This window comes from Hypoxylon fragiforme (assembly GCF_022984875.1).
Source record: "Hypoxylon fragiforme strain CBS 206.31 chromosome Unknown GGS25scaffold_2, whole genome shotgun sequence".
Lineage (NCBI taxonomy): Eukaryota > Fungi > Ascomycota > Sordariomycetes > Xylariales > Hypoxylaceae > Hypoxylon > Hypoxylon fragiforme.
Genome location: NW_026054757.1, coordinates 198,654 through 225,618, shown reverse-complemented (window position 1 = coordinate 225,618; position 26,965 = coordinate 198,654). Strand labels below are relative to the sequence as shown.

The 26,965-nt window shown below is 46.1% G+C and overlaps 9 protein-coding genes across 9 annotated transcripts; 4 read left to right on the top strand and 5 right to left on the bottom strand.

Moving 5' to 3' along the window:
* Positions 1–99: 99 nt before the first annotated feature.
* On the bottom strand, positions 100–1,091 carry GGS25DRAFT_517752 (uncharacterized protein; the record flags this gene model as incomplete). Its single annotated transcript, XM_049263429.1, has 4 exons — positions 100–269; positions 341–469; positions 527–794; positions 882–1,091. 4 exons carry the CDS (start codon positions 1,089–1,091, stop codon positions 100–102), a joined length of 777 nt encoding a protein of 258 aa, XP_049119624.1.
* A 1,515-nt stretch (positions 1,092–2,606) lies between these two features.
* On the bottom strand, positions 2,607–5,564 carry GGS25DRAFT_104224 (uncharacterized protein). The gene has a single exon (XM_049255984.1). The coding sequence runs from the start codon at positions 5,272–5,274 to the stop codon at positions 3,346–3,348; it is 1,929 nt and encodes a 642-aa protein (XP_049119623.1). The 5' UTR covers positions 5,275–5,564; the 3' UTR covers positions 2,607–3,345.
* On the top strand, positions 5,443–6,497 carry GGS25DRAFT_473629 (uncharacterized protein). Its single transcript, XM_049259555.1, has 3 exons — positions 5,443–5,462; positions 5,536–5,648; positions 6,033–6,497. Exons 2-3 carry the CDS (start codon positions 5,590–5,592, stop codon positions 6,193–6,195), a joined length of 222 nt encoding a protein of 73 aa, XP_049119622.1. The 5' UTR covers positions 5,443–5,462; positions 5,536–5,589; the 3' UTR covers positions 6,196–6,497.
* A 1,843-nt stretch (positions 6,498–8,340) lies between these two features.
* Positions 8,341–9,948, bottom strand: GGS25DRAFT_473614 (thioredoxin-like protein). Its single transcript, XM_049259554.1, has 3 exons — positions 9,753–9,948; positions 8,867–9,653; positions 8,341–8,802 (listed from the first exon to the last, which is right to left on the bottom strand). Exons 2-3 carry the CDS (start codon positions 9,509–9,511, stop codon positions 8,554–8,556), a joined length of 894 nt encoding a protein of 297 aa, XP_049119621.1. The 5' UTR covers positions 9,512–9,653; positions 9,753–9,948; the 3' UTR covers positions 8,341–8,553.
* A 145-nt stretch (positions 9,949–10,093) lies between these two features.
* On the top strand, positions 10,094–10,949 carry GGS25DRAFT_473604 (uncharacterized protein). Its single transcript, XM_049259553.1, has one exon. It carries the CDS (start codon positions 10,537–10,539, stop codon positions 10,750–10,752), a length of 216 nt encoding a protein of 71 aa, XP_049119620.1. The 5' UTR covers positions 10,094–10,536; the 3' UTR covers positions 10,753–10,949.
* Positions 10,950–13,031: 2,082 nt separating this feature from the next.
* Positions 13,032–14,379, bottom strand: GGS25DRAFT_512723 (guanine nucleotide-binding protein subunit beta; the record flags this gene model as incomplete). The annotated part of the gene is made up of 5 exons (XM_049262813.1): positions 13,032–13,052; positions 13,111–13,230; positions 13,284–13,373; positions 13,427–14,145; positions 14,250–14,379. The coding sequence occupies 5 exons, from the start codon at positions 14,377–14,379 to the stop codon at positions 13,032–13,034; spliced, it is 1,080 nt and encodes a 359-aa protein (XP_049119619.1).
* A 3,097-nt stretch (positions 14,380–17,476) lies between these two features.
* Positions 17,477–19,423, top strand: GGS25DRAFT_104031 (Metallo-dependent hydrolase). The gene is made up of 4 exons (XM_049255982.1): positions 17,477–17,832; positions 18,054–18,193; positions 18,307–18,976; positions 19,078–19,423. The coding sequence occupies exons 1-4, from the start codon at positions 17,782–17,784 to the stop codon at positions 19,258–19,260; spliced, it is 1,044 nt and encodes a 347-aa protein (XP_049119618.1). The 5' UTR covers positions 17,477–17,781; the 3' UTR covers positions 19,261–19,423.
* GGS25DRAFT_103979 (acetoacetate-CoA ligase) lies at positions 19,295–21,893 on the bottom strand. Its single transcript, XM_049255981.1, has 4 exons — positions 21,517–21,893; positions 20,783–21,366; positions 19,590–20,705; positions 19,295–19,535 (listed from the first exon to the last, which is right to left on the bottom strand). Exons 1-4 carry the CDS (start codon positions 21,733–21,735, stop codon positions 19,421–19,423), a joined length of 2,034 nt encoding a protein of 677 aa, XP_049119617.1. The 5' UTR covers positions 21,736–21,893; the 3' UTR covers positions 19,295–19,420.
* Positions 21,894–24,527: 2,634 nt separating this feature from the next.
* GGS25DRAFT_512721 (serine palmitoyltransferase 2) lies at positions 24,528–26,465 on the top strand (the record flags this gene model as incomplete). The annotated part of the gene is made up of 1 exon (XM_049262812.1): positions 24,528–26,465. The coding sequence occupies one exon, from the start codon at positions 24,528–24,530 to the stop codon at positions 26,463–26,465; it is 1,938 nt and encodes a 645-aa protein (XP_049119616.1).
* Between the last annotated feature and the right edge of the window lie 500 nt (positions 26,466–26,965).

Genomic DNA, 26,965 nt, shown 5'->3' with positions numbered 1-26,965 from the left:
AGTGCAAGGGAAATAGGGGTTGTGATGATTGGGATTCCAAAGATACCACAATAGGTTTGGAATTCAACACGATCGACATCGTAAATAGACACCGCCTAATTACGATGAGGCCGCAGGTGCTGCCTCCTCCTTCTTCTCCTCCGTCTTAGACTCCGACTCAGCTCCCTTGCCCTCCTCAGCTTTAGCCTCAGCCGCAGCCTCGGCTTGGGCAAACAAGATCTCGTTCTGTTTTTGGGCCTTGAGCCAGGCTTCCTTGAAGAGCTGGGCGTCTATAGAAGAAGAATAGATTAGCTCGGGGTACAAGTTTTTGCAAACAACAGTATCAAGGATCATCACTTACTCTCAGCATTTGCGACACGAACGGACACGGTGATGGCCTCGGGTTCGCCTTCGCTCACATCAGCGCCGACGTTCCAAAGCCAGGCTCGGTCGCTAGTAGACATGGGAGCAATCGTCATGTCAGGGGTGACTGGGTAGTTATGTTAGTTCTTGGCCCGTCATGAACAAAATTCCAAGGCGGCCTTACTGTAGTGATTTGCGCAAACTTTGAGGGTCTTGTCTCGTCGCATTACTAGGCGAGTCTTGCCGTTCTCCTTGTGCTTGAGTAGACGAAGAGGGCCAGTGCCACGCTCCTTCCACTCGCCATTTCCATCGGCGTCTTGCGTGAACTTGAACATCTTGCATCGCATGTTGAATGTCTCTTCCTCAGACTCTTCGTGTGTCACAGTCTTGACCTTCTCAGTGAGTTTAACGATGGGCTCGAAATGGACATCCTCTGAATCGGGAGGGGCCTCCTGTATGAATTCATGGTGTTAGCGCACATTGTAACGATGAGGAAGGGGAAATGTGGGCAAAGAGAGATGAGTAAAATATTGACGCACCTCCTCATCACCTTTAGCAGCAGCGGCGGCCTCGCGCTGGGATTTGGCGCTACCGGAGACATCGCCGCGATCTTCATCTGTATCCTTCTGTTTCTTTGCGCCACCACCAAACATGGAGAAGACAGGCGCAGAGGTAATGGGCTTGTTCTCGGCCATCTCAGCGGGCTTGGTTCCCTCGACCTTGGGGTCGGTGTTTTCGGTAGACGACATGTCGAATACTGCGAAGCAATAATGTAAGAAAAAGGAACGTTGTCAGGCAATCACTTTCGAAATTGGGTTTCGCGCCGAGGAACGATGAAAAATAGAGTATAAAAAGCGATACCTTGCGATTCGAAATTGGTCAGGTTGTAGAGTTGCAAGGAGATGTAGGAAGTAGGGTAGTAAAATAGTAAGGTGGTAAGTGTGAAGTAAGTAAGGTAGGGGTGGGTAGGTCAAGGTTGGATAAAAATGAAGCAAGGTAACTTAGGTAAGGCAAGGTAGAAAGAAGGTAGGAGGTACATATGGGTAGTCCAGACTGTCCAGGACTCCAGGTAAACAGGCAGCCAGGCACTTGACCTAGTATATACTGTGTGTACCTTAGGCCGTACGCATTAATTAAAATAAAAAGGTACACAAGAGCAAGAAAAAAATGTCAGTTTAAAAAAAAATAATAAAAACTCTCGCCGCCACACCAACAATAACATGGAATAACAACAACATCCTAACCTACTGCCTGTATGTACTATACCTAGTCACTAAGTAGGTAGGTAGGTAGGTAGGTAGGCAGGTAGGATGTTGGTACATACACCTTTGCCATCTTCATCATATATACATACATATGATAGGTGACCCCAAAACGCAACGCGAGGGTATAGAACAAAAGGCACCTTACCCAGATAGATCTGTAAATTGAAAATTGAAAAAAAAAAAAAGCTTGGGAACTAATTGAACATGTGTACCTCGTAGGCAGATAGTGATGTATAGGATATATGTAGTAGACCACACGTACCGATCAGTTGAAGCGTATGTACAACACAAAAAAGATTGGATAGGATAGGATTTTAAAGTGGTAAGCAAGCAGCCTGTCTGTGTTTATGTTGTTTATTTATTAGATGTAGTAGTTAGGGTATTTTACATAGTAGGTTGAAATAACTGAAATAAACTGAAATAACTGTGATTGCGATAACATTTTAGTTCTTCCACATACCTAACCTTAGTATTGCATACCTAGTACCACTACTTAGTACTACCTACCGTAATATGTAGCTGCTATGTTCAGTAACAACTAACTACGTAGTACATATGTAGCGTACACTATCTAAGGTAGGTAATCACAAGACAAACGAAAGGGTGGTAGTGGGTAGTGGGGAGGAGGGGAACCCAATCAAAGAATTGCCCCTCGCTCGCCCCTCCTTGCTCTCTTCTTTTCTTTTTCTTTCCTTTTCTCTTTTTCCCTTCCCTTCCCCTCCTCCCCTCCCCTCTCACAGTACATACTGTACATACTGTACATACTGTACATAATACCATCTACTATGTATGTACTTAAAGTATACAATTGATGGAAAGAACATTGAAGTCGCAAATACATATACTATTCCCACGTTCCAAGTCGGGCAGCAAGTGCACGGAGCAACTCGAAGTAACCCCACTTCACGCTAAGGACCCCTCTAAGGACCCCTCGGCAACTTAAGGTAGTACCCAAGTACATCTGTCATTTGTGGTAGCCCATCTAATCACAGGTTTTCACCTAAATGCCATACTACTATTACAGTACTTTCCAGGGACCTAGGTAAAGGATACTAGGTATAGCAGGTAATAGGCAACAGCTGATCACTAAGTATACACTCTTGTAACATTATAAAGACATCCCCGAGATTGTCACTTCATCTCATTAAGGGGGACCAAAGAGGTGCAAGCATGAAGTCACTGCATTATCCGACATCTTCTCAATGATCTATGTAGGGATTCCTCTGCGTCTAATCAGCATTTCCCTCCTTTGCAGATTGATGCAAAGCCAACCGTAATAGCCCTCAATCCCAGAGTCCACTATCCACGTGATATAACCTTCACTAACATGAGCTGTTTAACGCCCCCCGGGGTGACTACCACCCAACACCAATGCTGAATCGGATGGAATATAAGAACATGTGGGAATATCCCTTCTGTCCGACCCCTGACAATCCTTTACAGCCCCTAGTACTCGACTGAGTAGAAAAAAAAAGGAGAGAAAATAAGATGCCACATCGTAACCCTGGTCATTTGTCCTCGAGCACATTCGCAGCAACCAAAGCAGAGTGACTGGGAGGGGAGGTAAAAGGAGAATATGGATGGATATGGGAGATTTCCTCGCTCTGCATTGGTGTTAGAATGGTAGAAACAGGAACGTAATAATTAGCAAAGACAATTACATCACTAAAGCCCAACGCCGCCGTCCCTCAGTTCGCCTGAGCCAACCATGTAATATAAAGTGCTCAGAAGAATCAGATTATGCCCGAGGCGCCCTCTTTGCTTTGCTCCAGAGGGATCTTCTCGTTTCGCTATGCTCCTGATTTCGTTTAGATCGTGCCTGCCCCTTGATAGGTTTGGCTCTTTCGTGTTTAGCCATCTCTGCATCCTCTGTTCGGTCTTTCAAGTAAGCCTCGGCCTTTGAAAGATAACGTTCATACTCCTCAGTTTTCCCTTGAAGTCGCAACCACAAGAGCTTAGATCTAAGTTGCGCAGAGAGATAACGTAGGGCGAGATCGTCACGTACGTTCTGGGCGCCACGCCCGAGCTGAACTTGGGCTTCTTGTTGGCGTCGTGCTAGATCGTCGCTATCAAATGATTCCTTGACACGAGCCAAAACCTGGTTTGTAAGTCGAGTCGGGTGCACGAGGGCCGCCTTTCCCACCTCTCTGAGCCCCTGGATGAGGGAGTCGGAGACGGAAGAAGTCTGGCTACAAACTTGTTTCGACATGACGTCTAAAGCCGGAATGTAGGTCTCTTCAACCCATGCCGTTGTCTCATTGACGGTGTCGACAAGCCTTTGTGCAAAGCCCTTTACAAGTTGCTTGCCAGCATCTAGGGCTCCTATAAACTTGTTCCTGCCGAAGTCAACGTGGAATGTTTCCTTAATCTTGGGTCGAGAAGTCGTCGCAATAGATACGGCTAGGACATCGTGTGCCTCTTCCAGTGGCACTTCAATTAAGAAGCCCTCCTCTACTAAGGATACCTTGGTCGGGATGTCGTAAAGGCCCCGACTAACTGCGATCAGGATGGCATCCCTCGCAAGCCAGGTGGACTTATGGGTTTGGGGAATCTTTACCATGATCTCATTGCGATCATATAGCTCTGCCGAGCAGATACTTTGTTGCTGTGGTTGGCTGGCTAGGCCTGCTTGTGATTTGTCTTTTCCAAACGCTATGAAGCTAAGGCTGCTCGGCGAGGTACCGGTTTGTAGAGCTTTTTGTGTATTGGAGCTCGTCATGGTTGGGGTGGACGCAGAACTGGGAACGATTTGTCGGACAGAAGAGGGAACCGCAGCAGAAGAGACTGACGCCACTGGAACGGTAGATAAGACCTTTGGGGTTGGTGGAGTGAATAGTAAGTGCTTGCCGGCGATAGCAAGACTGTACAGAATGGCGAGGCCAGACAGAACTATCAAAACGCGGCGACTTCCTCGGGCATATCTGAGCGCCAGACGATAGCTCTCCGAGTTGTAGTACGCAAACCTATTCCGTTTCAGGGCAGTGTCCCCTTTGCCTAGATTTACATCTTGAGAGGGCAGTTTCTGTCTTTGTGTGAGGAACTCCTTAGTATGGCCTAGGTCTTTTTGCCCCATGAACATCAATGACGGGAGACCATGTTGAGAAAAGTCTGTAGGATTCTCAAGACTCCGATTTAAAAGAGTGTCAACGTCGATGTCTTCGTTATCGGTTGTATCGCCACGCTCGACGAGTGTGCTACTGATGCTCGGGCTCTCAGCTGTGTTAGCTAGCGTGGGTGCCTCTTCTTCCTCTTCGTCATCGGATGATTCAGTATCGACTTCGTTAACATCAACATCGGTTCCAGTATCGGTGCCGGCTAGGCTCTGAACATCGTCAGGCTTTTGATAGTCAAAAGAGCTAGCAATGGACTCGGCCTGACTCTCCCCATCAGTGCCGATGACGTCGTAACCTAGCTCGGCGAGGCTAGGCTCGTCGTCGAGGAGGGTTTCTGGTTGCATAATGTCGGGCGAACTGGTAGAAACCCAGTTGGTGAGTTGTCGGTTGCCTAACGGGCGGGGAAATCGGAGAGATGGAACGGAATGGGCAAGATGGTCGAAGCTGTGGGATCGACTTGACTCGGCCGAGGTACTATCAGTGGGAGATTCGGTGGATTGACGGGGAACAGCTGTCGGAATATCGGTAGATATCGAGAGGTCGGGCTGTTCCATTACGTGGTAAAGTAAGATGCCCTTCTGCCAAATCACGTCATACCTCAAGTTTACCGTAGTAATATGGTAAACCGAGGCGAGGACGACAGAATGCAAGCAGGCTAGGAGCAGGCAAACAAGATGTATGCTGCGGGTTTCAGTGAGGAAGTAGGGATACGCAAATATCCGTACCAGACAACACCACTACGCTAAGGAGGTATAAGTTGGGTTGCCCAAGTGGTATATAATAAACAAGATGAGAGTACGGAAATGTTCAGATACCTAGAGGTGCGAAGAAACGTCAGCGAGCCTCGCTTGTAATCCCTGATTCTTAGGATGCTCTTCGGTTATCACTTGGGGAGGATTCTGGTTTTGGGGTTTCTATTTTCTTCTTCCTTTTTTTCCCTGGTAAATCAATAAGACAACCAAAATGGAGCGTGGGGTATGATAGGTAGAATGAATCTAAACTGGCCTGATTAGAACCTGAACATGTCAAGTTCTGGGCCCGGGACAGGCCAGGCAAGGTAAACCGAGGCGAGACATAGGAAGGCAAATCAAGATGTGAAGGGACAAATATGTGTGCTGTATTCTATCTTACCTATTACAAGATCTCTAGGCTGCTAGAATAGTTGCATGTGGAAAAGGGAAGGCTAGGCAGGCTACTGTGAGTGATGTGATGGGAAAAGAGGACAAGGGAAAGAGTGTATGTAGGCCCAAGCCTCAAGGTAGGCGGTAGGTAGGCAAGTCGAGAAGAGACAATATATGAGATACGCACGTACGTTGCAAAGCTCATCAAGAGGGTTCCGTTGGCGGCGGGTTGGCGCTGCCTTGCGATCCTTGCGATCCTTGCAGGACTGCGGAAATCGTGAGGAAGAGACAAGACAGATGGATGAGATGACTGGAGGAAATATGAAGGTAGTAAGAAGGTATGATGAAAAATGATGGGTATGATTGTTAAATGGTTAGATGGTTGGTTGGCTGGCTGGCTGGCTGGATGGATGGATGGATGAATAAATAAATGAAATGAATGGATAGATGGTTGATGATGGGTGATGATGAGTGATGGATAATGGGTAAGGTAGGTAAGTAAGGTCACTAAGGTAGATAGCCCTGGAGGTAACTTTACCTTAAGCTAGTGCTTTGCTTTGCCTTAGGTATTGCTACTATGTGCTAGCCGACTACATACTATGCAAGCAAGCAGGCAAGCAGGCAAGCAGGCACGTATGTAGGTAGGTAGGTAAGTAGGCAGGCAGATGTAAGTTGTAAAGCCGCCTTAAACTTACTCAATTTATCTTACGTATGGCGGCGCGCGCGGATAGACATGGAGGGGGCGGGGTATGGAGTTTTAGAGTTTAAGTAGGTAGGAGGGTAGGTACTGTAGTTATTGTATTGATGTAGTCGCAGCTATTGATTTAACTACATCCAATTTAATGATTCCCATGTTTGATATAACCACTAAATACACTGTATCGGACCTGCACTTAAATACATACCCTACATTAGTAGGTAGTAGTACTAGATATGCATACTGTGCACCTGACGAAGTGAAGCCCAAGGATTGGTTTCCAAGATTCATAGCCGTGACTGCCACTTCCTATAGACTGTTAGATTCATACCTTTTACCAAGGTTGTCCCTCTATTTCGTACTTTACGCACCTACGCACCTACGCACCTGTGCACCTGTGCACCTGCGCACTTACATTAGGTAGGTCACCAGGCAATGTGGGATGTACGTAAGGCGAGTAGACGTTCAACTATGTGGAATCTATGTGGAATCTATGTGGAATCTATGTGGAATAGATCTGCAGCTAATGCTTTCATTTTATATATACAAAGTACCTAAGTGTAGATTCCCTTACCCATCTATCTGTTCATTGACCCAAGAATTTGGGACCAACAAGAATTCCCACATACATCGTACTCGATGCTTATTTCCCCTTCTTTTTAGGCCGCAAAACCATGTACATGTATTATTTGTGTATGTTGTGTATGTTCAAGTTCGCGGATTCAACATTGATGGTCCAAGACATCTAGGTTAGACATCTACTACGCCGTAAGGTCATCATGGTCATGTGCGAATCGGGGGTTGATAGGTACCTAGTAGAGAGGGGCTGATAAGAGGTGGAGTCTGTACTAAACATGTACCTAACAGCCCTAGTGTTAGCTACCTAGTGTGGGTGGTGCACCTTGAATCCATAGTTGAAGAAGGATGGAGAATGGTGGGGGTTTGGTGATATTGATGTACATGAATGAATGTACATATTCATACTAGGTAAGTTATTATGTACCTAGTACTACATGTACATGTAGGTACAGCTTTGAGGTACCGGTGTTTACCCATGTACAATGTAGTAGGTACATATCTCTGCCAGCGGTAGCCTCGCGATTTTGATGTTGGGCACTAATCCTACACAACTACTAACCTACATAGATGTAGTCATCATTGACGATATCTATCCTTGACAACCCTAGGCTATGTACATATGTATCAAAACTAGTTACATAGGTACTAAGATATGATATGTACCTAGGGTAGACTGATTCGCATATAGCTGACATCTTAGGGCATCTTAGGACGACAGGACAAATATACGAGCGACAGCATCCGTGTATATATAGGTAAACAGTAGCTATATGCACTACATACCTAGGGTATTAACAACCATGTAATCAACCCAAAACAGTCAAGATCAAGGCCCCCAAATATGCTTTATCGGTAGTCATTCCATTCCATGCATTGGCGTTTGGGATATCTTAATGCCTACGAGAAACAAACCCCTTATCCCAGACGGTCTTTATGCCGCCTATGCGTATGATAACTCCTAAACACCAGTATTATTTTGACGGGATATCATCATGAAGCCAGCCGTCTTGCATTTCTAGCCAACCCTCCCAGGCAATGACATCAATCGTACGCATCTTGCTCGTCTCCATCATTACCGTCATTGCCTCAATCAAACCCCCCATCGTCTGTCTAAACATGAGCCAGATGACCCTTGACGTATGTACTATTCTGACCATGCAAAATCTGGTGACCCTTAAATGGTCTGGTCCGGTTGGCAGGCCACGCAACAACGTGGACTAGTCAACAACGTGGACTAGTCAACAACTTTATGGTGTTTCCCCTTTTAGAGAAAGTGGGGGACAATAGAGTTGCCGGGGGGTATCGATTTTGCGTTGTGTATTCCAACAAGTTTAATAAGGGCTTAGATAGTACGCCGTGGTAGAAATAGCTCTCGCATAGCCGTTCGGCAAGGCTAGTGGATGCAAGTATAATTTCCGAGGTATTTCAAATATGACTTATAGCACACGATTCTGTTCGAATATCCTCCGCAACGAGTCGCTGTCAAAGTCCTCGTCTTCGGGTATCATGTCGATGATCCCTGTCATGTTTGCGAACAGGTCACCTTGGTTCCGATACGCTAATATGGTAGGTACGGCAGCATTGTCGAACTCGATGTCTTCGTAGTGAACCTTGACAAAGTGAATGTAAGGGTTCGCAGTGACCAATGGTTTCAACGCCGCTTCGACCAGGTTCGATACTTCAGACTGTGTTCCCATTAGCACGCAGTTCATGTTAGAGTTAGCTATTTGTGCGAGGGACTCAACCAACCTCGGGGTCATAAACAAACACGACGACAATCGACTCTCTGCCCACTTTCTCGATGGCATCCAAATACCCCAAAGCATCTACGGTATCGAAGTGTCCAAACATTCTTAGGCTTGGGCTCGTTCTCCGGTTATGAAAACCAGTTTTGGCCTCTTTCTCAAGCTCCTGCCTTCGTGACTCCCTCCATTGTTGTAGAAACGCGTCCTCGTCCTCGTCTCCATCCTCGTCACTTCCACTGTTATGGGAACGTGGGGTCTTCATTACGTCGTTTTTGCCGAAGACAGATTTGCGAGCAGCACGGACCCTAGTCCGCCACTTGTTTTGGCGGGCCAGCTCATAGGAGCGAGCGTCGGCAATGACGCCTTTAACACCGGTACTACGACCGGAGTCGAAGGTTGCCGGGGGCAGCTTCACATCGCCTGTCAAGGTGGGAGCGCGCATAGCTGCGTCTATCTGACTGTTGCGGTAGCGGTCTTCTTCGTCTTCACCTTCGTCTTGGTCCGAGTTTTCAGCCTCTTGACGAGCGTGTTCTCGATCGTCGGGATGTACGCGTGGGCCGTTATCTGTGTTTTTATCGAGGAAGTTTTGGAATTCTTCCTGAGCGGGGGTTGGGTTTGAATTCTTCGCGGTAGTAGAAGTTGAGTCCATGGTGAGCAGGTGAGCAATATAGGGAGACGGGGAAGGGGAGGGGGGTGATATATGTAATGGTTTAAGTCGGGGTCGGTGTGGGCGAACACGAGGAGACGAGGGTTGGGAACGTGGCCTTGTAGGGTTTGGGCTGGTTTGTTGACTGGGTTTATTTAGTTTAGTCAGTTTTGGGGTTTAGTTGGAATGCATGGAACATTGGATGCAAGGAATAAAAAGAAGTGAAAATAAAAGAAGTACTAACTGTGTAGTATGTACTATGTAGTATGTACTATGCAAAACCACAAAAAATGAAGAGAATAATTCTGGAATAATACCTAAAAGCGACTAGTATATTGAAACATTATACTAGGTACCTAGTAAATACCTACACTAGTAAATACCTAGTAATTGGGAAATAGGAAGGAAGAAAACATGAGACGATGACAAGCAAAGAAAGGAGGGAGGCTCGAAGGAGTGTGGGTGTGGCATGCATCAAGAATGTTTCAGACGCCACAAAACTGACGAAACTTGTCCAATGTCGCGTCTAACTGGGCTAATCAGATAACACCTGGGCACGCTACCGTAAGAGACTATGCACAGGTCCCACTAACTAACCAGCGCATTTTCTTCCAGTTTGCTCAATTCTTTTCCTCAATTCATTTCCTCAATTCTTTTGTTTGATTTTATTGTACAAAAGTAACTAACTACTTATACAAAAGTACTTAATGTATAGTTAGTTACATATGTATATGGATCGCCACAATTAACACCATTGACGTACTATATTAACTTCATTATACCTAATTAACCTCTAGCTTAACAAAAAAAACCCCCGAAAATATCACCGGATAAAAAAGGACGAAGAAAAAGGGCAAAGAGCAAAGCGCAAAGCCACTTTTTGTCTACGGCAATATATCTTACCGGCCGTAGATGAAAGGCATTATTTACGGCTAATGCAATCAATCCCGATCAAGGTAGTATTCAGCAGGGATTAAAAACGTGGGAATTGGCAGGGAGAAGGGCATAACGCATATGATTGACTCGGAATGACCACTTCACAATTTCTTTATCCAGTTTCTATATTTATATTGCCTACACTACACTATGTAGAATCTCTTCGGTTAATTACGAATACTACATCATGCATAGTTATGCTATACCTAGGTCTGTATAACATATTAACTACCTACCCTAGGTACTACATGGGAGAAAGTGACGATGGTTGCAACTTCAATGTTGGAATCTTACCGAATACTACATAGATACATACACTACATGCTACGCTGGCCCCAAGCGTTGGAATCCAAGCTCTAGTTATTTTTCCAAGTCGAAGGAATAATCCCACAATGCCCATAATGCCATCGTCATGCTCGGGCACGTCCAGATGGGATCAGCGAACCGGGGATTTACTTACGTTGGAGGTGCCACTCGCAGATCACCAGATCACGTACCCAGCCAGGCATGTACAGTAGTGTACGGCGCAACACGTCGTGATCCATTAATTGCATGATACAGCCTTACCATCTATCTATCTATGTAGGCAGTCAGTTTTGCAATGCTTCTAGAACTATACGCAACATTGATACACAGCATAAAGGCATAATCATTGGCTAGCTCAGAGTAACAACCAGGGGCGGCCGAAATAAGGGGCGTCCCCAGCCTCGCCCCCCCTCCCCTAAAAATAACTATTACTTCTTACATGTATGTATCTATGTCCGGATGTACGTCCGTATGTACTCGGTCAAAATCGGTTATGCCGACAACATCACAACGGACAACCACCTACTTCTAACTAGCATGATGTTCGCAGCATTATGTTTATTCAAGCCCTTTCATGTCACATAACCCATCGTATCCTGAGTGGCCAAACCAGGTAAGTCTCGAGCCATCTTTCTATTCGGCAACGTACGATGTGGAAAACACGTCCGGCGGTTGCCATCATCATATGACCGGGTCCTTGGAAAGTAAGCAGGAGTCACATTGCTTTCCCAGTAACTTCGTTGGGCCGCTTGTGGCATCTCTAGGCATTTTACATCCTTTACCGCCGAATAGGTAGATTGAATCAGATTGGAGAGTCGGAACCTGTAACGGTCTTTACGTCGCTTTGTTTATATCCACCAACCTACTAACCCTAGGCATGTAAACCTGATGCTCGACATTTAACCGCTACAAATGTTGTACTTATACCAGAGGACCATCCTTGGGCACACCTCTGCCTACCTAGTACACTACTGGTAGGCCGTATTGGTATCTGGGTAAAATCCATCACCTTTTCAAAGCACTACCCCCTCAGAATCATACAAGTCATGATCGCACATCACATAACAAGCCCACTGGAAGTAGCCACATCCATACCATCAACGCAATTCTTGCTCATGACCGTATTACTCTATAGCTCACCACAATTGTACGGACGGGCATGGCACGGAAAATCGCTCCTACATGTTCCCCGGGATACTAGGTCAGGTTCGTTACAATCTAACGCGCTTAGGTCACCATTTTGGTCACCATCTTTTCAAATGCCCATTAAATTTTTTTTTTGGATAATTTCAGCGTTTCAATATGACATGACTATGGTACAGACAGTTAGTAAAGGGCGGGTGCGACGCCGGATGCGAATGTGTTTCTCCTGTCCCTACATCAGCTACAACCCAACCTGCTTAATCCTCTCTCTCCCCCCATAATACCAGGAAGGGCACGCCAACCAAAGGGACAATCTTCAGGAAACACTAGCGAGATGACCAGCCATCGCCAAAGCCCAAATGCTGCGTTGCTCTCTCCCACCAGACTGAACATGCCGGGCCGCATGCTCAAGTGTACTTGTTCTTTATCCGAGGGCAAAAAATAAAAATAAATCAGTACCTCAACACCATCTACCATAATAAGATTTCGAGGTGTTATAAGGCAATGAACAGGAATAAAAAAAGAGACGAGCAAGAATTTTGAAGGGATTTCCGGGTGAAAAGGCTTTTCGTATCAACATGTTCCCTGGTGGGGTGGGACTGTATCCGTGTATCGAGTTGCTGAAATTTTAGTACCAAAAATCGCCAGAGAAGAGAAGACTGATGGCCAAGAGGGAAGCCTATCCACCAGATCGTTACATTCGCCCTCGAGGACTTGGGAGTCGCGGTTTCGTAGCTTCGGAAGGCACGGTATGGGCCACGCAGTGTTCAAGAACATTGTTCCAGTCCGGAGCGGTATATTAGCAGAATGGCTGATAGATGGAAGATAGGTAGAAATATGGTATTATGGAGGTTATCGAAGGACGAATAAGGCCAGTAAAATTACACATTTCACTGGGGTTTTGGGGGGTTGGCGATGGCAAACAGTCGTTGGGTGGGAATCAAGTTTAACGCAGGCCAGCAAGGAAAATAGGGGTTGAAAAAGGCTGTCGTGACTTCGTCCTGATAAGCCGGCTCTCCACGATACAGAAAGGCGTATATCAGGTTGAAATTAGTTCGAAATATTCATTCGTTCGAGGAAGTTGACGATGGCGGCGGTCCATATATTGGTTCTTAACATCGTCACCGCATACTCCCACTTAGTATGCCCAAACTTTAAGCTATGAAGAAGTTAGCATATATAGAAGCCGGCCGAATGCTATGGCAATTGGTACTTACTACTGAATCCCAGGAACCTGTGCACAAGCTGATGCCGTCGTTGCTAACGCCCAAACAGCTGACACGATTCTCATGGCCCACAAGGGAACCAACCTTCTCTCCTCTTGTCACATCCCATACCTGCAAAGCGTTAGTTAATCAGTACTCTAAAATGGGTGGCTAGAAAATCATACCTTGCACTCAAAGTCGTCATAGCCGGCGAACAGCAAGCGACCAGACACAGAAGTAGCAACAGATGTGATACCGCACAGGATAGATTCAGACTGAATGATAACATTAGCGAATGGCGAGGAGTGTTTTCAATGCATCTACTTACGCCGTAGAGGTTAAGTTCCCTATCCGCTCGAATGTCGAAAAGCCTACATGTGGCATCATCGGAACCTGTGACGAAAGAGTGGCCATCTGGGAAGAACTGGATGGCGTTGATATCCGATTCGTGGCCGGCGAACGTCTGCACAGCCTTGCCGGCGCGAATATCCCACAACTTAGCGAAGGCGTCGCAGGCACCAGAAATAAACGTGTTCTGGTTTGTGGGATTCAAGCTGATGCTCATGACATCGCCCAGGTGGTCGGCAAACTCCATAACCTTAGTTCCGGTCTCGATATCCCATTTCATACAAGTCATGTCACCAGACGAGGTTAAAATGCTCCGGTCGTTGATAAATCGACAGCAAGACAAATATCCGGCATGGCCAGAGAGCTCACGAGCGACACGCGTTGGACCGTCCCGATTTTGATTGAGGTTGTAAATGGAGCAAATGTTGTCAAGACCACCACAAGCGACGTAGTTACCGCTCGGGGCGTAAGCGCAGGTCATGACCCAGGATGACCGCAGAGGAATGGCGTGGACCTTGTTCGTCGTGTAGGCATCCCAAATAATCAACTTGCCGTCTTGCGAAGCGGATACCAGATGTCTTCGGTCAGTAGACCAGTGCATAGCATAAATCTTGGCAAGATGACCCTTCAGCGTCCTCTTCGTCTTCATTAACTGGTTTCGGGGGATTGACTCGTGTGATTGCTGCGCGACGGCGCGAACTGGAAACAACAAGAGGCTAAGGTTAGAAGAAGGTGCAATATTTGATTGATAACCATGATGACCGGGAATGAGGGCCAATTGACATAGTAGATGAAAGACTTACGAGTTGTGTCGGCCAGCTCATCCTTCTTCCGCTTAATCCTGTCCTTTAGGTTCTCAGCCTCGCGTCGCGCTTGTTGGATGCGCGCCTGCATGGCCTCGGGCGACACATCGTTCGGCCGTTGCGAGTCCATGACGGCGATGAGTGGGCGTTGAAGAGAAGAGGACCGAGGAGGATATCAGCGTGAGGGAATTGGATGAACGGTGATGAGTGTCGTCGAGCGGTGTGGATGAATTGATTTTTTTGGGATTCGCGAATAGCGGAGAGGACACCGAAGGGGGTAAAAAAAAAGAGAAGGGAAAAAGGTTATGAGAGGTTGGATCAACTCGGGGTAAGGGTGCTAGCAGGTAGGGTTAGTAGGGATAGTAGTGGTAGTAGTGGTAGTAGTATGTAGTAGTGGCTGTAGGGGTAGTAGGGGGATATGGAGATGGAGAAGGAGAAGACAAGCTTCCAGGGGGGGGGGGGGTTCCTTGTTGAGGAAGTGCTCTGACCAGTGACCCAGTAACCTAAACCTAGTATGTATATTTTAGATGGGATTTTTGGGGGGATTGTTAAGAGTTATAGGTACTAGTAGGACCAGGTAAGGAAGAAATAGAATAAAAATAAATAAAAAGGCACACCCTGCTAGGCTGCTAAGTAATGTCAGATTTAATTTAGACCTAAGGAGAAGATAAGTTCGAAATTTGAAAATTGAAGTATGAGAGGTATTATCAACGTATGGATGTATGGATGTATGTATGTATGTATGTATGTATGTATGTACGTATGTGTGTACATATACATATATCTATGCAATGCAGGTAAAGAAGGCAATCTGACCGGACCATAGATGACAAGAGAGAAGCAATGAAGAAAAAAAAAAAAAAAAGAGAGAGGTGCGGAGAACAAGTTCTTCTTTTTTCTCCTTCTCCCTTCCTTTCTGGATTGATGACCGGAAGTAGTGGCAGATGGAAGGCGGGAAGTCAGGAAGGAAGGCAAGCAGGCTGACTGACTGACTGACTGACAAACTGACTGACTTACTTCAAGTTACTACCTAATAGTACCCATCTGACTCTCTGGAGTCTGGCCAACTTCAGCAAGAGCTCAGAATTGAAGTTGGTAACAAAACGAGATGATAATTAAAGCACATTAACCTTAGTATGGAAGTAGATAAGCTAAAACTAAGAAATAGTTACTATGTAATAAAAAAATTATGTAGAGGAGGAAGCTGGCAAAGGAATCCTTGGCGAAACTACATAACTACAGCTTGAGCATCGATGCGCAAGGAAGTACCGTAATGAAGACTTTTGGTTATGGTTCATACGGTGGGTCCAAAATGTATTACTTATCGTATAGCACTAGGTAATATGTACATATCTATGTTAAGTACATATATATATACCTAGATATACCTAGATATTTACGCGTTTAACCTTAACTGAATATATTTAATGTTTGTCTCTCTTTCTGTGCCTCTCTCAATTTCAATATTCTTGCTCATTATCTTTGTACGTTCATCAATGTGGTTAATGATGTGCCTATGCACCTAGGTACATATATGTATAAACTAATACAGATCGCCAGCTTGAGCAATACTACTACATTTATATACATACATTGTGTAAATATGCAGATACCTCCAGAGTCACATGTGTAAAAGAAAAAAAAAATAAAAAAATAAAAATATGAGTTGTATATTAGGCCAGCCTCAGACGTATTGTGTCCAATGCCAACATGGAATGAATCAAGGAGATATGACATGTATCATGGTAAGTATTGATGTACATAACTAACTACATGTATGCATTTACAAGCTTGCATTCTGGTGGTATTACAGGTGGAACGTCCTACAGGGATAGCATGTTGCGCCATTCACCTGCAATTACATTTATTAAATGCTGATAGCAAAGCTTGCTTACGGCGTACATGTATGTACTCAACTTTCAAGCGCTACATGCTAGCTACTACATGCAAGGCAGGTACATAACTGGTATAGGCATTTTACACATATGTCAAGTCATTTGGAGTAATAAACATTGAAGATTTAAATATTGTTTGCTTCAATGTTGTAATCTTCAAGTTCCTATTTACATACTATGCCGTAACTACATAGTATTGAGGTAGCCTACCTTAGTCCTTAGTGATGTACATGCATACATGCATGTAGTACATAGTACCTAGTTACCTAGTACCCAGTCTGACCAATCTTATGGCCAGAGATTACATGTACCTAGTAACTACCTAGTACCTAGTAGATTACTTACATACATACATAGTAATGTACATTTATGATACTTCATACTTCCTTTCGTCTTCCTACCAATCTTATCCCTTCCTTACCAATTCTTGCCCACCATCCTTCTCCAAAATGCAGACACTCGTAGTTTTTCATTTCGTCGGAGAGCGAGGACGGAGATCCAGCTCCAGTAAGAATTCATGTTTGTGTATAATTAACCTGCCCCTTTTACGAACCGGGATTGGCCACAATCTTAATAGGACTCCGCTGCTACGGGACGCGAACCATCCTCGTTAGAGTCCTACGATGCGGGTACGCTACCAGAATGGTCAAAGGGCGGGTACCCAAACTGCATTGGCCTTAGCCTTGGGCCGTCCTGGTTCAATGGTTCAATAAGACGCTCGAGATCCTCGTCTCGCCTAGCTTTCCTACATACCTACTGCTCTACTGCCATGTGTGCAGCTACTATGCAGCTAGTAGGTGATTACGGTATCGACAGCTTGGTCATCAAAGGAGCTAAAAGGGAGCCCTTCGGTTAGTTTTGCCGTCCTCGTTGAAGACATTTGATCATTGAAGATAATCCATCTAGTCTGCCCACTAGATAATAGTACTTACCATACCTAAGTAGGTACACCATGTACTTAAGGTAGGTAGAGGCAGGCCGGTCAGGTTTCGTGTGTGCTCTGATCGTCCGGGACGATCTGAACGTTATGCAGATGGCGTTTCTAGAAGAATTTATTGCCCTAGCGAAGAACGTCTTGCCTCTGATTTCGGCTACAGTTAACAATACTGTGTCATTCTATACCCAGATATCGTCAGCTTCAGTTCTAACTATCCCGGTAACGATATTTATTTTTCAAAAAGCTGAAGAAGAAACGATGAATCTGTTCCGGTTACGTCAATTGCTATTAGAATACATATAGCAAATACCTGACGTCGTTAATAGCAATGCTAACGCAATAGTTAGTACTAGGTTAAAAAAAAAAGTCACCACATCTGCTGTGACCATGTAACTGCTAGGCGTATATTTCGTCTGTAAAATACATACGTACATTCTTCTTAGTATGTACCTGCTAATGGGGCGGCGACTGACTATCTTTTGAATACGAAGAGATTGGCTTCCTCGGTTCCCGAACTACCTACTTAGCAATATTGAGCCTACAAAGTCGGTCTTACGCAACACAACATTAAACCATTCAAATCTCATCGGTGAATGAGCCTATCTGATACTCTCAATCTTTACCTCGGCACCAATTACTATATTCATATCATAATAGACGGCCACCACATATATATACCTCGCCTAGTCTGATGTAATACATGATGGTCCGGGAATCCGAGTTAGATTTCAAGTCCATGCCGAAGATCGAGGTAACTATATCCAAATTTAGGAATCTTGATATATATATCCCACCTCTTTCATAGGCCTAGATGGTGTTGGCCCAGGGGTGAAGCTCAGCTGACGCCTGCCTATCTCACCCACCCCTTATTATACTTAACCAGTACATATCTTATGCGTGTCTTTGGCTCGCATATAATGTCTTACAATGCCATATATACTAGTACTAACTGCATGATTCGCAACTTGGCAGCTTCACGCCCATCTAACCGGAAGTATCAGCCGACAATGTTTGCATGAAATATGGCAAGGGAAAAAGGCCATAGGGGCAACAGACCTCGAGGATCCGCTTCTTATAATGCCTCCAGGTCGACATGATTACGATCTAAAAACGTAAGAGAATTTCGCTCTCTTTTAGGGGGGGGTTACAAAATGCGAAGAGACAGAGAGGAAGAGACGGAGATAGCACCGCTCGTAGAATGCGCTAAAGGCCAGCTTTCCTACAGCTTCTTCCCGCTCTTCTCGTCGTACATCTACAACCTCGTCAATGATGCCGCGTCCGTCGAGCACTCCACCAAATCCGTGTTCCGGGACTTCGCGCAGGACGGCGTGGTGTACCTCGAGCTGCGAACGACGCCCCGGGCGATGCCCTCCGCGGGCCTGGACAAGGCAGGGTACGTGCGGACCGTCCTCCGCGCCCTCGATGCCGCGGCGCGGGAAACACCCACTCTGCACGCCCGCCTAATCCTGTCCATCGACCGGCGCAACACCCTCGCCGAAGCCCTCGAGGTCGTCAGTCTAGCGACCGCGTTCCGCGACCAAGGCGTCGTGGCCATCGACCTGTGCGGCGACCCGATGAAAGGCGACGTCTCGCTGTTCACCCCCGCGGTCGAGAAGGCCCGTGCCGCGGGGCTCAAGGTCACGATCCACTTCGCCGAGGCCGAGGCCAGCGCCAGCGAAGCAGAGCTCGCTACCATCATGGCTTGGATGCCGCATCGTTTGGGCCACGTGATACACGTCCCCGATGCGGTTAAGCGGCAGATCTCGGCGCGGACGGGTATTGGGCTGGAGTTGTGCTTGAGTTGCAATGTTCACGCCAAGATGATCGTGGGTAGCTTCGAGGCGCATCACTTTGGGGAGTGGTGGCGCGTGGAGGGACCGGTTGTCGTGCCCTGTGTAAGTTCGACCCTCTCCCCCCCCCTGACCGGAAATTCAATGCTTAGGCAGCTGGAGTATCGCCTTCCATTAAAGCTTAGGCTAACGCATATTATCACCAGACGGACGACGTGGGCGTCTTCGAGAGTCCGCTGTCAAATGAGTGGATGCTCATCCAGAAGCATTTCCAGCTACGGCGAGAGGAAGTGTTGACCCTAGCACGGAAGGGGATCGATGTCATATTCGGAGGAGACGATGAAAAGGAGAGGTTGAGGAGTATATTGTGGCAAGAACGCGCTAGTTAGGTACTGCTGCTCTATCTTTTAGGTATATCCTTTCTTATCCCATATATATGCTCTTGTCTTCTTCTATGATTATTTTGATGCCTATGCCTTTGGCTAATGTTGTTCACCTTATTCGTGAAACTTGCAAAACTCAGCCTTTATACAAAGTAGGACCTCTTATCTAGTTGTGCGTTGCTGCCCATTCTTGAAACCAAGCCAGAGCCTCCGGGTTTGCCACACTGGCGTTCGTCTTGATATTCATACCAGATAGAATCTGCTTGACAGCAACCTCAATCCTAGCAGTAGGTTAGATGATAAGTAATTTTGTGTGAAAAGATATGGAGACTTACTTTTTCCCATTCCCCGTCTTCGGGATTCCCGCTCCGCATTCCTCCACTACACCAGGGACATGCCGAGGGCTTAATTCTTTTCGAATGACATCCTTAATCTTCTCACGTAGTTCGGGTGTGAACGTCTTCTCGTTGCTCATGACAACAAATAGACAGACCGTCTCATCACGGTCCGTTTCCCGCCTCCGACCAACACACACAGCATCTTCAATCTCGCCGCCAAAGAATCGAGTAAGCACGTTGTAGATCTCCGCACTCCCAAATCGTACACCAGCGGGCTTGAGGACACCATCGCTGCGACCCAGCATAGTCAGGCCACCTGTCTTGGTGTCGATCCGCACGAAATCACCGTGATGCCATAGGCCGTCAAAGCGCTCAAAGTAGCTAGCCCGATACTTAGATTGTCCTTCGGGTCCCCAGAATGTCAGGGGCTGGCAGGGGAACGGCTTGGTGCATACGAGTTCGCCGTCTTCGCCGGGTGTCGCGGCGCCACTGATGGGATCTACTACGCCAATAGCCATACCAAGCCCGGCGCATTGAATCTCGCCGACGTGAACAGGTAGTAGCGGACACGGGGCACCGAACAATGATATTATGTCGGTACCACCAGTTATAGAAGCCAAATTAACATGAGCAGGGAATGCCTCGTAAACGAATGAGAAGGTCGATGGTGGGAGGGGTGAGGCGGTTGAGTAGATGGCTTGTAGATGAGAAAGGTCAAGTGATCGAATGGGGTAAACACCATTGGTCTCAAGCGTGGTGAGATATGCGGCTGAAGTACCGAAGTGAGTTATCCGCAGGGTGGAGAGGAGTTTAGGCAGGGATAAATAGCCATGGGGTCTGAAGGGCGAACCGGAGTACAAGACCAGAGTAGTTCCACAGGCGAGGGCTGAAATGCTCCAATGCCACATCATCCAAGATGTGGTCGTGTAATAGAGCATTCTCGAAGTAGAGTCCATCGAGCAATGAAGAACATGTTCCTTCTTGTGCTGTATTAATGTGCCTAGTGCGGTATGTACGATGGCCTTCGGGAGGCCAGTAGTGCCACTGGAATATAAGACATAAAGGGGATGTGATGGTGAAAGTTGCTCAAATCTCAGGGGTTCGCCGCCGCCGCTATATGGACGTTAATATCAACTATATGGATTTTCTTCAAACGATTTTTTAAGGGGGGATTTTCTTCTGGGATCTACCTTTTCAGAAAGCTTTCGTATTCTTTCGCCACAACTCCTTTTAAGTTGAGTGCTTCCAAGTCCCAGCCGAAGTCTTGGACGTTGCTTATGATAATGACGAGCTCTAGGCCTTTAGACTTGAGCTCATCGACTATCTGCGATGTCTTGTCCGTGCTGGACCATGCTTTGCCGTTATACACAGTCCCATTGTCGGCGAATAGAACCTTCGGCTCGATCTGCACCAGCCTATCTAGGACCGCACTTACACCGCTATCCGGACTGATCCCCGTCCACACGGCTCCAATGGCGGCGGCGGAGAGCATCGCTACAAGGGCTTGCGTGTGGTTAGAAACAAAGCCAGCGACTACATCTCGGGGCTTTAATCCGGCAGCTCTCAGCGCATTCGAGCACTGCCGCACGGCGTTTCGTAATTCAGCCCATGTCGTTGAGATGAGCTGTCCGTCAACTTCAGTAGCTGTAATGACAGCGGTAGAGGACTCTACGATATCTGCTTTCTCCGGGAACAAGATGTTCTCGGCAAAATTAAGGAGTGATCCGGAGAAGAAGTCCGGCCTTGGGAACATGGGTGCATTATCCGGCAAGACCTGTTGAGTGGCATGTTAGACATGATGATCTTGATCAGAAAAAGTCGGAATTTGAGAAATGAAGATATGTAGATATGTAGCTGCGTAGACCAATGGCTTTCTTGTTTGTATATAAGTGATATATTCTCAACTGGTCAAGATACTACCTACGCATGAGTATGGTTTGGACGCCTTGATGCCGCAGAAATGCCAAACTTGGGCCCAAAAGTCGGATATATTCTCGATAGACCACTTATATAAAGTTGGATAATCCTCAGTGTCTATGCCATGCTTGACCTTCACATGCTGTAGGAACTTGTATAGCGGTGTAGAGGAAGGGCTTGGATGGCGCCACAACTCGACTGGCACGGCTTTGGAGCTGATAGTCATTCTGATGATATATGTTGGATATATGTTGGATATATGTTAAGAATATTGACGGGTATAGTGTAAAGTTCAAGAAATGTCAAAGTGACAATAGCTGATAGGCTCAATGTTTGTTTTCATTGAGTTCAAGATGTTGGTTGAATGTAAATAAAAGATGTAGATATGCCAATTATGTTCAAAGGTCATCCCTAGCAATTTAGTAGCTCCGATAGAGGCCGTTAAGACCCATCTGGAAGGCACGTCAACGTGTAGTGAGTGTGTACCTCACCTACCTTTTAGAAATAAAATACAAACTTTAATCTTTCAAACCTTTCAAACCTTCATGAAGGCTTCATTACATATGTAGCACTACTACTACTACTACTACTAGTATGTATGTATGTATGTATGTATGTATGTATGTATGTATGTAATACTACATAGTAGTATTTTGAAGGTTGGTGTACTGTCTCAAAGTCAAGTATCGAAACAAGCTTTATTTGGGGTAACACTGGGAGCGCCTCAATCAGCTTACCTTGAACAATGTTATGTATGTATGTATGTATGTATGTATGTATGTACATGCACCTAACCTTAGTACATAGTAGTATTTCCAAGTTCCGGATGTCATCAATGATGGAAATACGCTATTATATATGTATTCATGTATGAAGGTCTTGGTGTCTTATGTAACAATGCCAAAGGTCCGGCAGACGCGGATGATGACAGCATCTTAGATAATACATAACTAGTTAGTTACTCCGTACTACAACATAGTATCTGTTTAAATATGTACATACGTGAGGTGGAAGGGCCTCGGGATCCTTCACATATCCGTACTATGTATAAAACAACATTGAGCAAGCCGAAGCCGCGCCAAGCATAATCGCGTGAGCTCAAATGAAGCTTGCACCAAGGGCTAATTACACCGCGTATACCAATTGTGATTACTAGATATTATGCATATGCCTTAATTTCAAAGTTGAAGGAAGGATGCCGCACCTACTGTACATACATACATACATACATACATACATACATACACATACTAATATCAATGTTATCTCCAAGCATAAATGCATTCATTACAGCTATTATTATTGCGAGCAAAGTCAACATAATAATAACTAGTTATAGCTCTGGTACTTTGGATGTTCATTCTCTTATGTTCATTTTCTAGTGTACATATTTTCTATAAAGGGGTTGCTGACGATGATGCGGGGCTCTACATACGAACTTCACGAACTGCAGCTGCGAACGATGCAGCTCGCCCAAAGCAGGTGGTGCTAGGTACCTAATAGGTCCAAAAGAAAAAAAAAGGGTCTCAACAGCATTAGGTATTAGCTGCGGCGTGATAATGGGGATTGATAATGAACATGAACATTGAACATAAAAAGTTATGGGGGCGCGGATCGGCCGGAGTTGAGCAAAAAAAAAAAGAAAACTGGTGCCTTGGGTGGCTAATTAGTAAGAAGGGATGGGATTTTCAGGATTGCCCGTTTATTACGGGTCTCGCCTAGCCTTGTAGCAGAAAAAAGTTATCGGGCAGCCGGGCAGTCGGGTGATTGATTAAGCTGACAGGTTAGGTACCTAACTTCAATGTCACTAGTTACATACTACGTAGGCCCGTCGTAGGGTAGTTACTAGAAGAAATATGTACTATTCAAACGTACTAAACCTAAAGCTCGGTAGATTATACCCACCTTTTTCAAACTTGCAGGCAAGTTGCAGCATTAGATTTGCATAGACAGCATAGTACATTAGTACCCTCGGTACATTCAGTACATCCTATGTACACTTTCACGCTTCCTAAATTTGATCTACTTCTTCTTCCTCTTCCTCCTCGTCTCGTCTCTCCTTTTTCTTTCTTATCATCGTGCACCTCAGAAAGGGTGCTGGCTGATGTCGAGGGAAGCTGTCATTATTGTGACTATTGCTACACGGGAATAATTGTCCTTTTTTATTTTTTAATTAATTCACCCTCATTAATTTTTGATATCATTATTCAGAAATCAACAATCAAGACATCAGCCAATCGACCTTTCTCCTTTTTCCTTACCCCAAGCTGCAATTTCGATAATTTTTGACCTTCTCAACTTACCTTGGTACGTTGGAGCTTTGCGACCGGTGCATCCGCAGACCGTGGAACAATAAGAGCACAAAATTCACTGCACGCTGCACTGCCATTGCACGCACCGACGGGCAAGGAACAAAGAAACCCGGAAGCTTACTGGAGCTTAGGAAAGGGCACCGTAAGTTGATTTCCCCTTCTATCATAATCCTGAATCATTGTTTATTATCATACACATACACAATCACAATCGACATCCATTAAGCTTCAATGTTCCAATGCATTGTCAGCCGCTTAATTATTGTGCCACAGCACATTAAAGAGTGCGTGCTCAGCCAACCTACCAAGTAAGCTGCGTCTTTGATGCGGTGCTCTGTGGAGGCTCGTCACCAACGTTGAAGCTTTGGTCCGAATCTGTGCTTTCCTTCCTGTCACCGATGGCACCATTCATTCAATATTGCTGGTCTTGCCATTGTTACCTGTTGTTACCCTTGGGAATATCTCCATCCTTCTAGCTTTTCCTTTCCTTTCCCTTCACTCAACCTTACAATCAAAACACAATTGGAATTTGTATGATCCCTAATTAACACCCTTTTCTAGACTCGCAATCAGTAGACCTACATTTTAAGACTGCTCAGCGCTACTTGTACTCCTACTGTCGCCTGAAGTCTACGAGACCTATTACCGACATTCACCTATAGAGATGCCACGACGCATCTCAATTCCATTCTCCAATTCTAACAACATGCCTCAGTCGGAGAAGACCGGCGAGAGGAGGCCCTCACAGACCAGAGGGAATCGCCTTAGTCAACTGTTTTCTTCCTCTCCTAAGCCGAGCCAGCAACCAGGCTCCCAGCAAGCCCTTATGACCATGCAAAATAGCTCTACTCCATCGGTCACCACCTCTGGCCTGTCATTGCCATCTATTTCCCTCTCAACCGCCACTGCTGGCGAACCTAATGATGATGAGCAACCAACCACCCTATTCCAGCCACCTGATTCTACCGAGATATCACGCCAGAAGCGATTCGATGCCGAGTTCGGTCCCTTGGTTCACCCAACCCATCGCTATGTCTCTAAGCACCACGGGGACCACCTCGAGGAGGCCATCATTGATGAACCACCCTATTACTACGTCCTAACTACCTACATCAGCTATCTGCTTCTCCTCGCTCTTGGTCACATCAGAGACTTTTTCGGAAAGAGAATTAGCAAGAAGTCGACCTACAAGACTCTTCGCGCAGCCAATGGCTACGCTCCTTTGAATGATGATTTCGACAACTTTTATACCAGGCGACTGAAGATGCGCATAGATGATTGCTTTGCAAGAACCACCACTGGCGTACCGGGCAGATATATCAATGTCTTGAACCGTATCTCGGACAACTTTAATGAGTCCTATGAATACATTGGAGGCTCAACCGAAACTCTGAACATGAGCTCTTATAACTATCTTGGATTTGCACAATCCGAGGGACCCTGTGCTAACGCTGTCGAGGAATGTGTTCGACGATACGGGCTTAGCTATTGTAGCCCTCGTATCGATGCAGGCACCTGTGACCTTGTCCGTGAGGTTGAGAAGGAAGTTGCCAACTTTGTTGGAAAGCCGGACGCCATGGTCTTCTCAATGGGCTTCGTCACCAATGCCAGCTCTTTTCCCGCGCTTGTTTCCAGGGGTTGTTTGATCTTGTCCGATGAGTTGAACCACTCCTCAATCCGCTTTGGCGCTCGTCTCTCTGGTGCTGTCATTCGTTCTTTCAAACACGGCGATTGTGTGGATCTAGAGAAACGCCTTCGCGAAGCTTTTGCCCAAGGCCAGCCTCGAACTCACCGGCCCTGGAAGAAGATTCTTGTCGTTGTCGAAGGACTGTACTCTATGGATGGTGATATCTGCGACTTGCCCGGTATTTTGGCTCTCAAGGATCGATATAGATTCTCTCTTTATGTCGACGAAGCGCACAGTATCGGAGCCTTTGGCCCTGGAGGACGTGGTGTCTGTGATTACTTCGGTATTGACCCAGGCCGCGTTGACATTCTCATGGGCACTTTGACCAAATCGTTCGGTGCCAATGGAGGCTATATAGCAGCTGAGAAGCACGTTATTGACAAGCTGAGGAGCACGAACGCCGCTATGATGTTTGGTGAATCTCCAACTCCTGCTGTCCTGATGCAAATTCTATCCTCACTCAAGATCATCTCTGGCGAACTTGTTCCTGGTCAAGGCGAGGAACGATTACAGCGCATCACATTCAACTCTCGCTATCTCCGTCTTGGTCTTAAGCGTCTCGGCCTGATCGTTTATGGACATGATGATTCTCCCATCATTCCAGTCGCGCTGTATAACCCAGCTAAGATCTCTGCCTTTAGCCACGAAATGCTCAAGCGAAAAATCGCGGTTGTCGTTGTGGGGTACCCTGCCACTCCCCTTATCAGCTCTCGTGCACGATTTTGCGTGTCGGCTGCCCACAACAAGGATGACATGGATCGTCTTCTGGTTGCGTGCGATGAGGTCGGAGACATCCTACAACTGAAATTCTCTACGGGCATTGCTGGAGGCCTCAGGCCTCTACCGGATGGCTCTATTCAAGAGAGAGATGCTGATGCTGTCATTGAGCCGCCACGATGGACACTTGAGGAAGTTATTGAACGGGGTGCAGAAGATACCCTGTTACCGTTACGATAATGGAAGAGATTGAACTGTCCGCTGTAGGTGGACGGGGAATGAGTTGCAATCAAGGCGTTTTGTCACGGCATGGGAATAACGTCATACGTCAAGAGGAAGGATGGGCGCCATGGAGTTGCGTTGGTAATGGACGGCTGTTGGCCCGTAATTGGCTGTGGATCTAAAGGGGGGGTTTGTTGGCCCGCACTCGTTTTTATGATAAACCTAGGTTCACTTCTTCACCACCGGCTGGTATGTCAAAAACGGGTTGGGCTCGGTGGAAACAACTCCTATTTGCCACAAGCATTGGAAGTCAAAGATACCCTGACACTGTACTTAATGTATTGCCGCCCCCGCCAGTTGGCTCAGGGTCGACAATGACCTTTAGCCTGTCCTCTTTGGACTTGGCCTTAAATTATGTTCGATAGGAATATAAATTCATTCGCTACTAAACAACTTGTACTTCCTGCTGGGCTTGACTCCTAGCACCTTGTGGTTGTTGGCTTTACAGTATATTACAG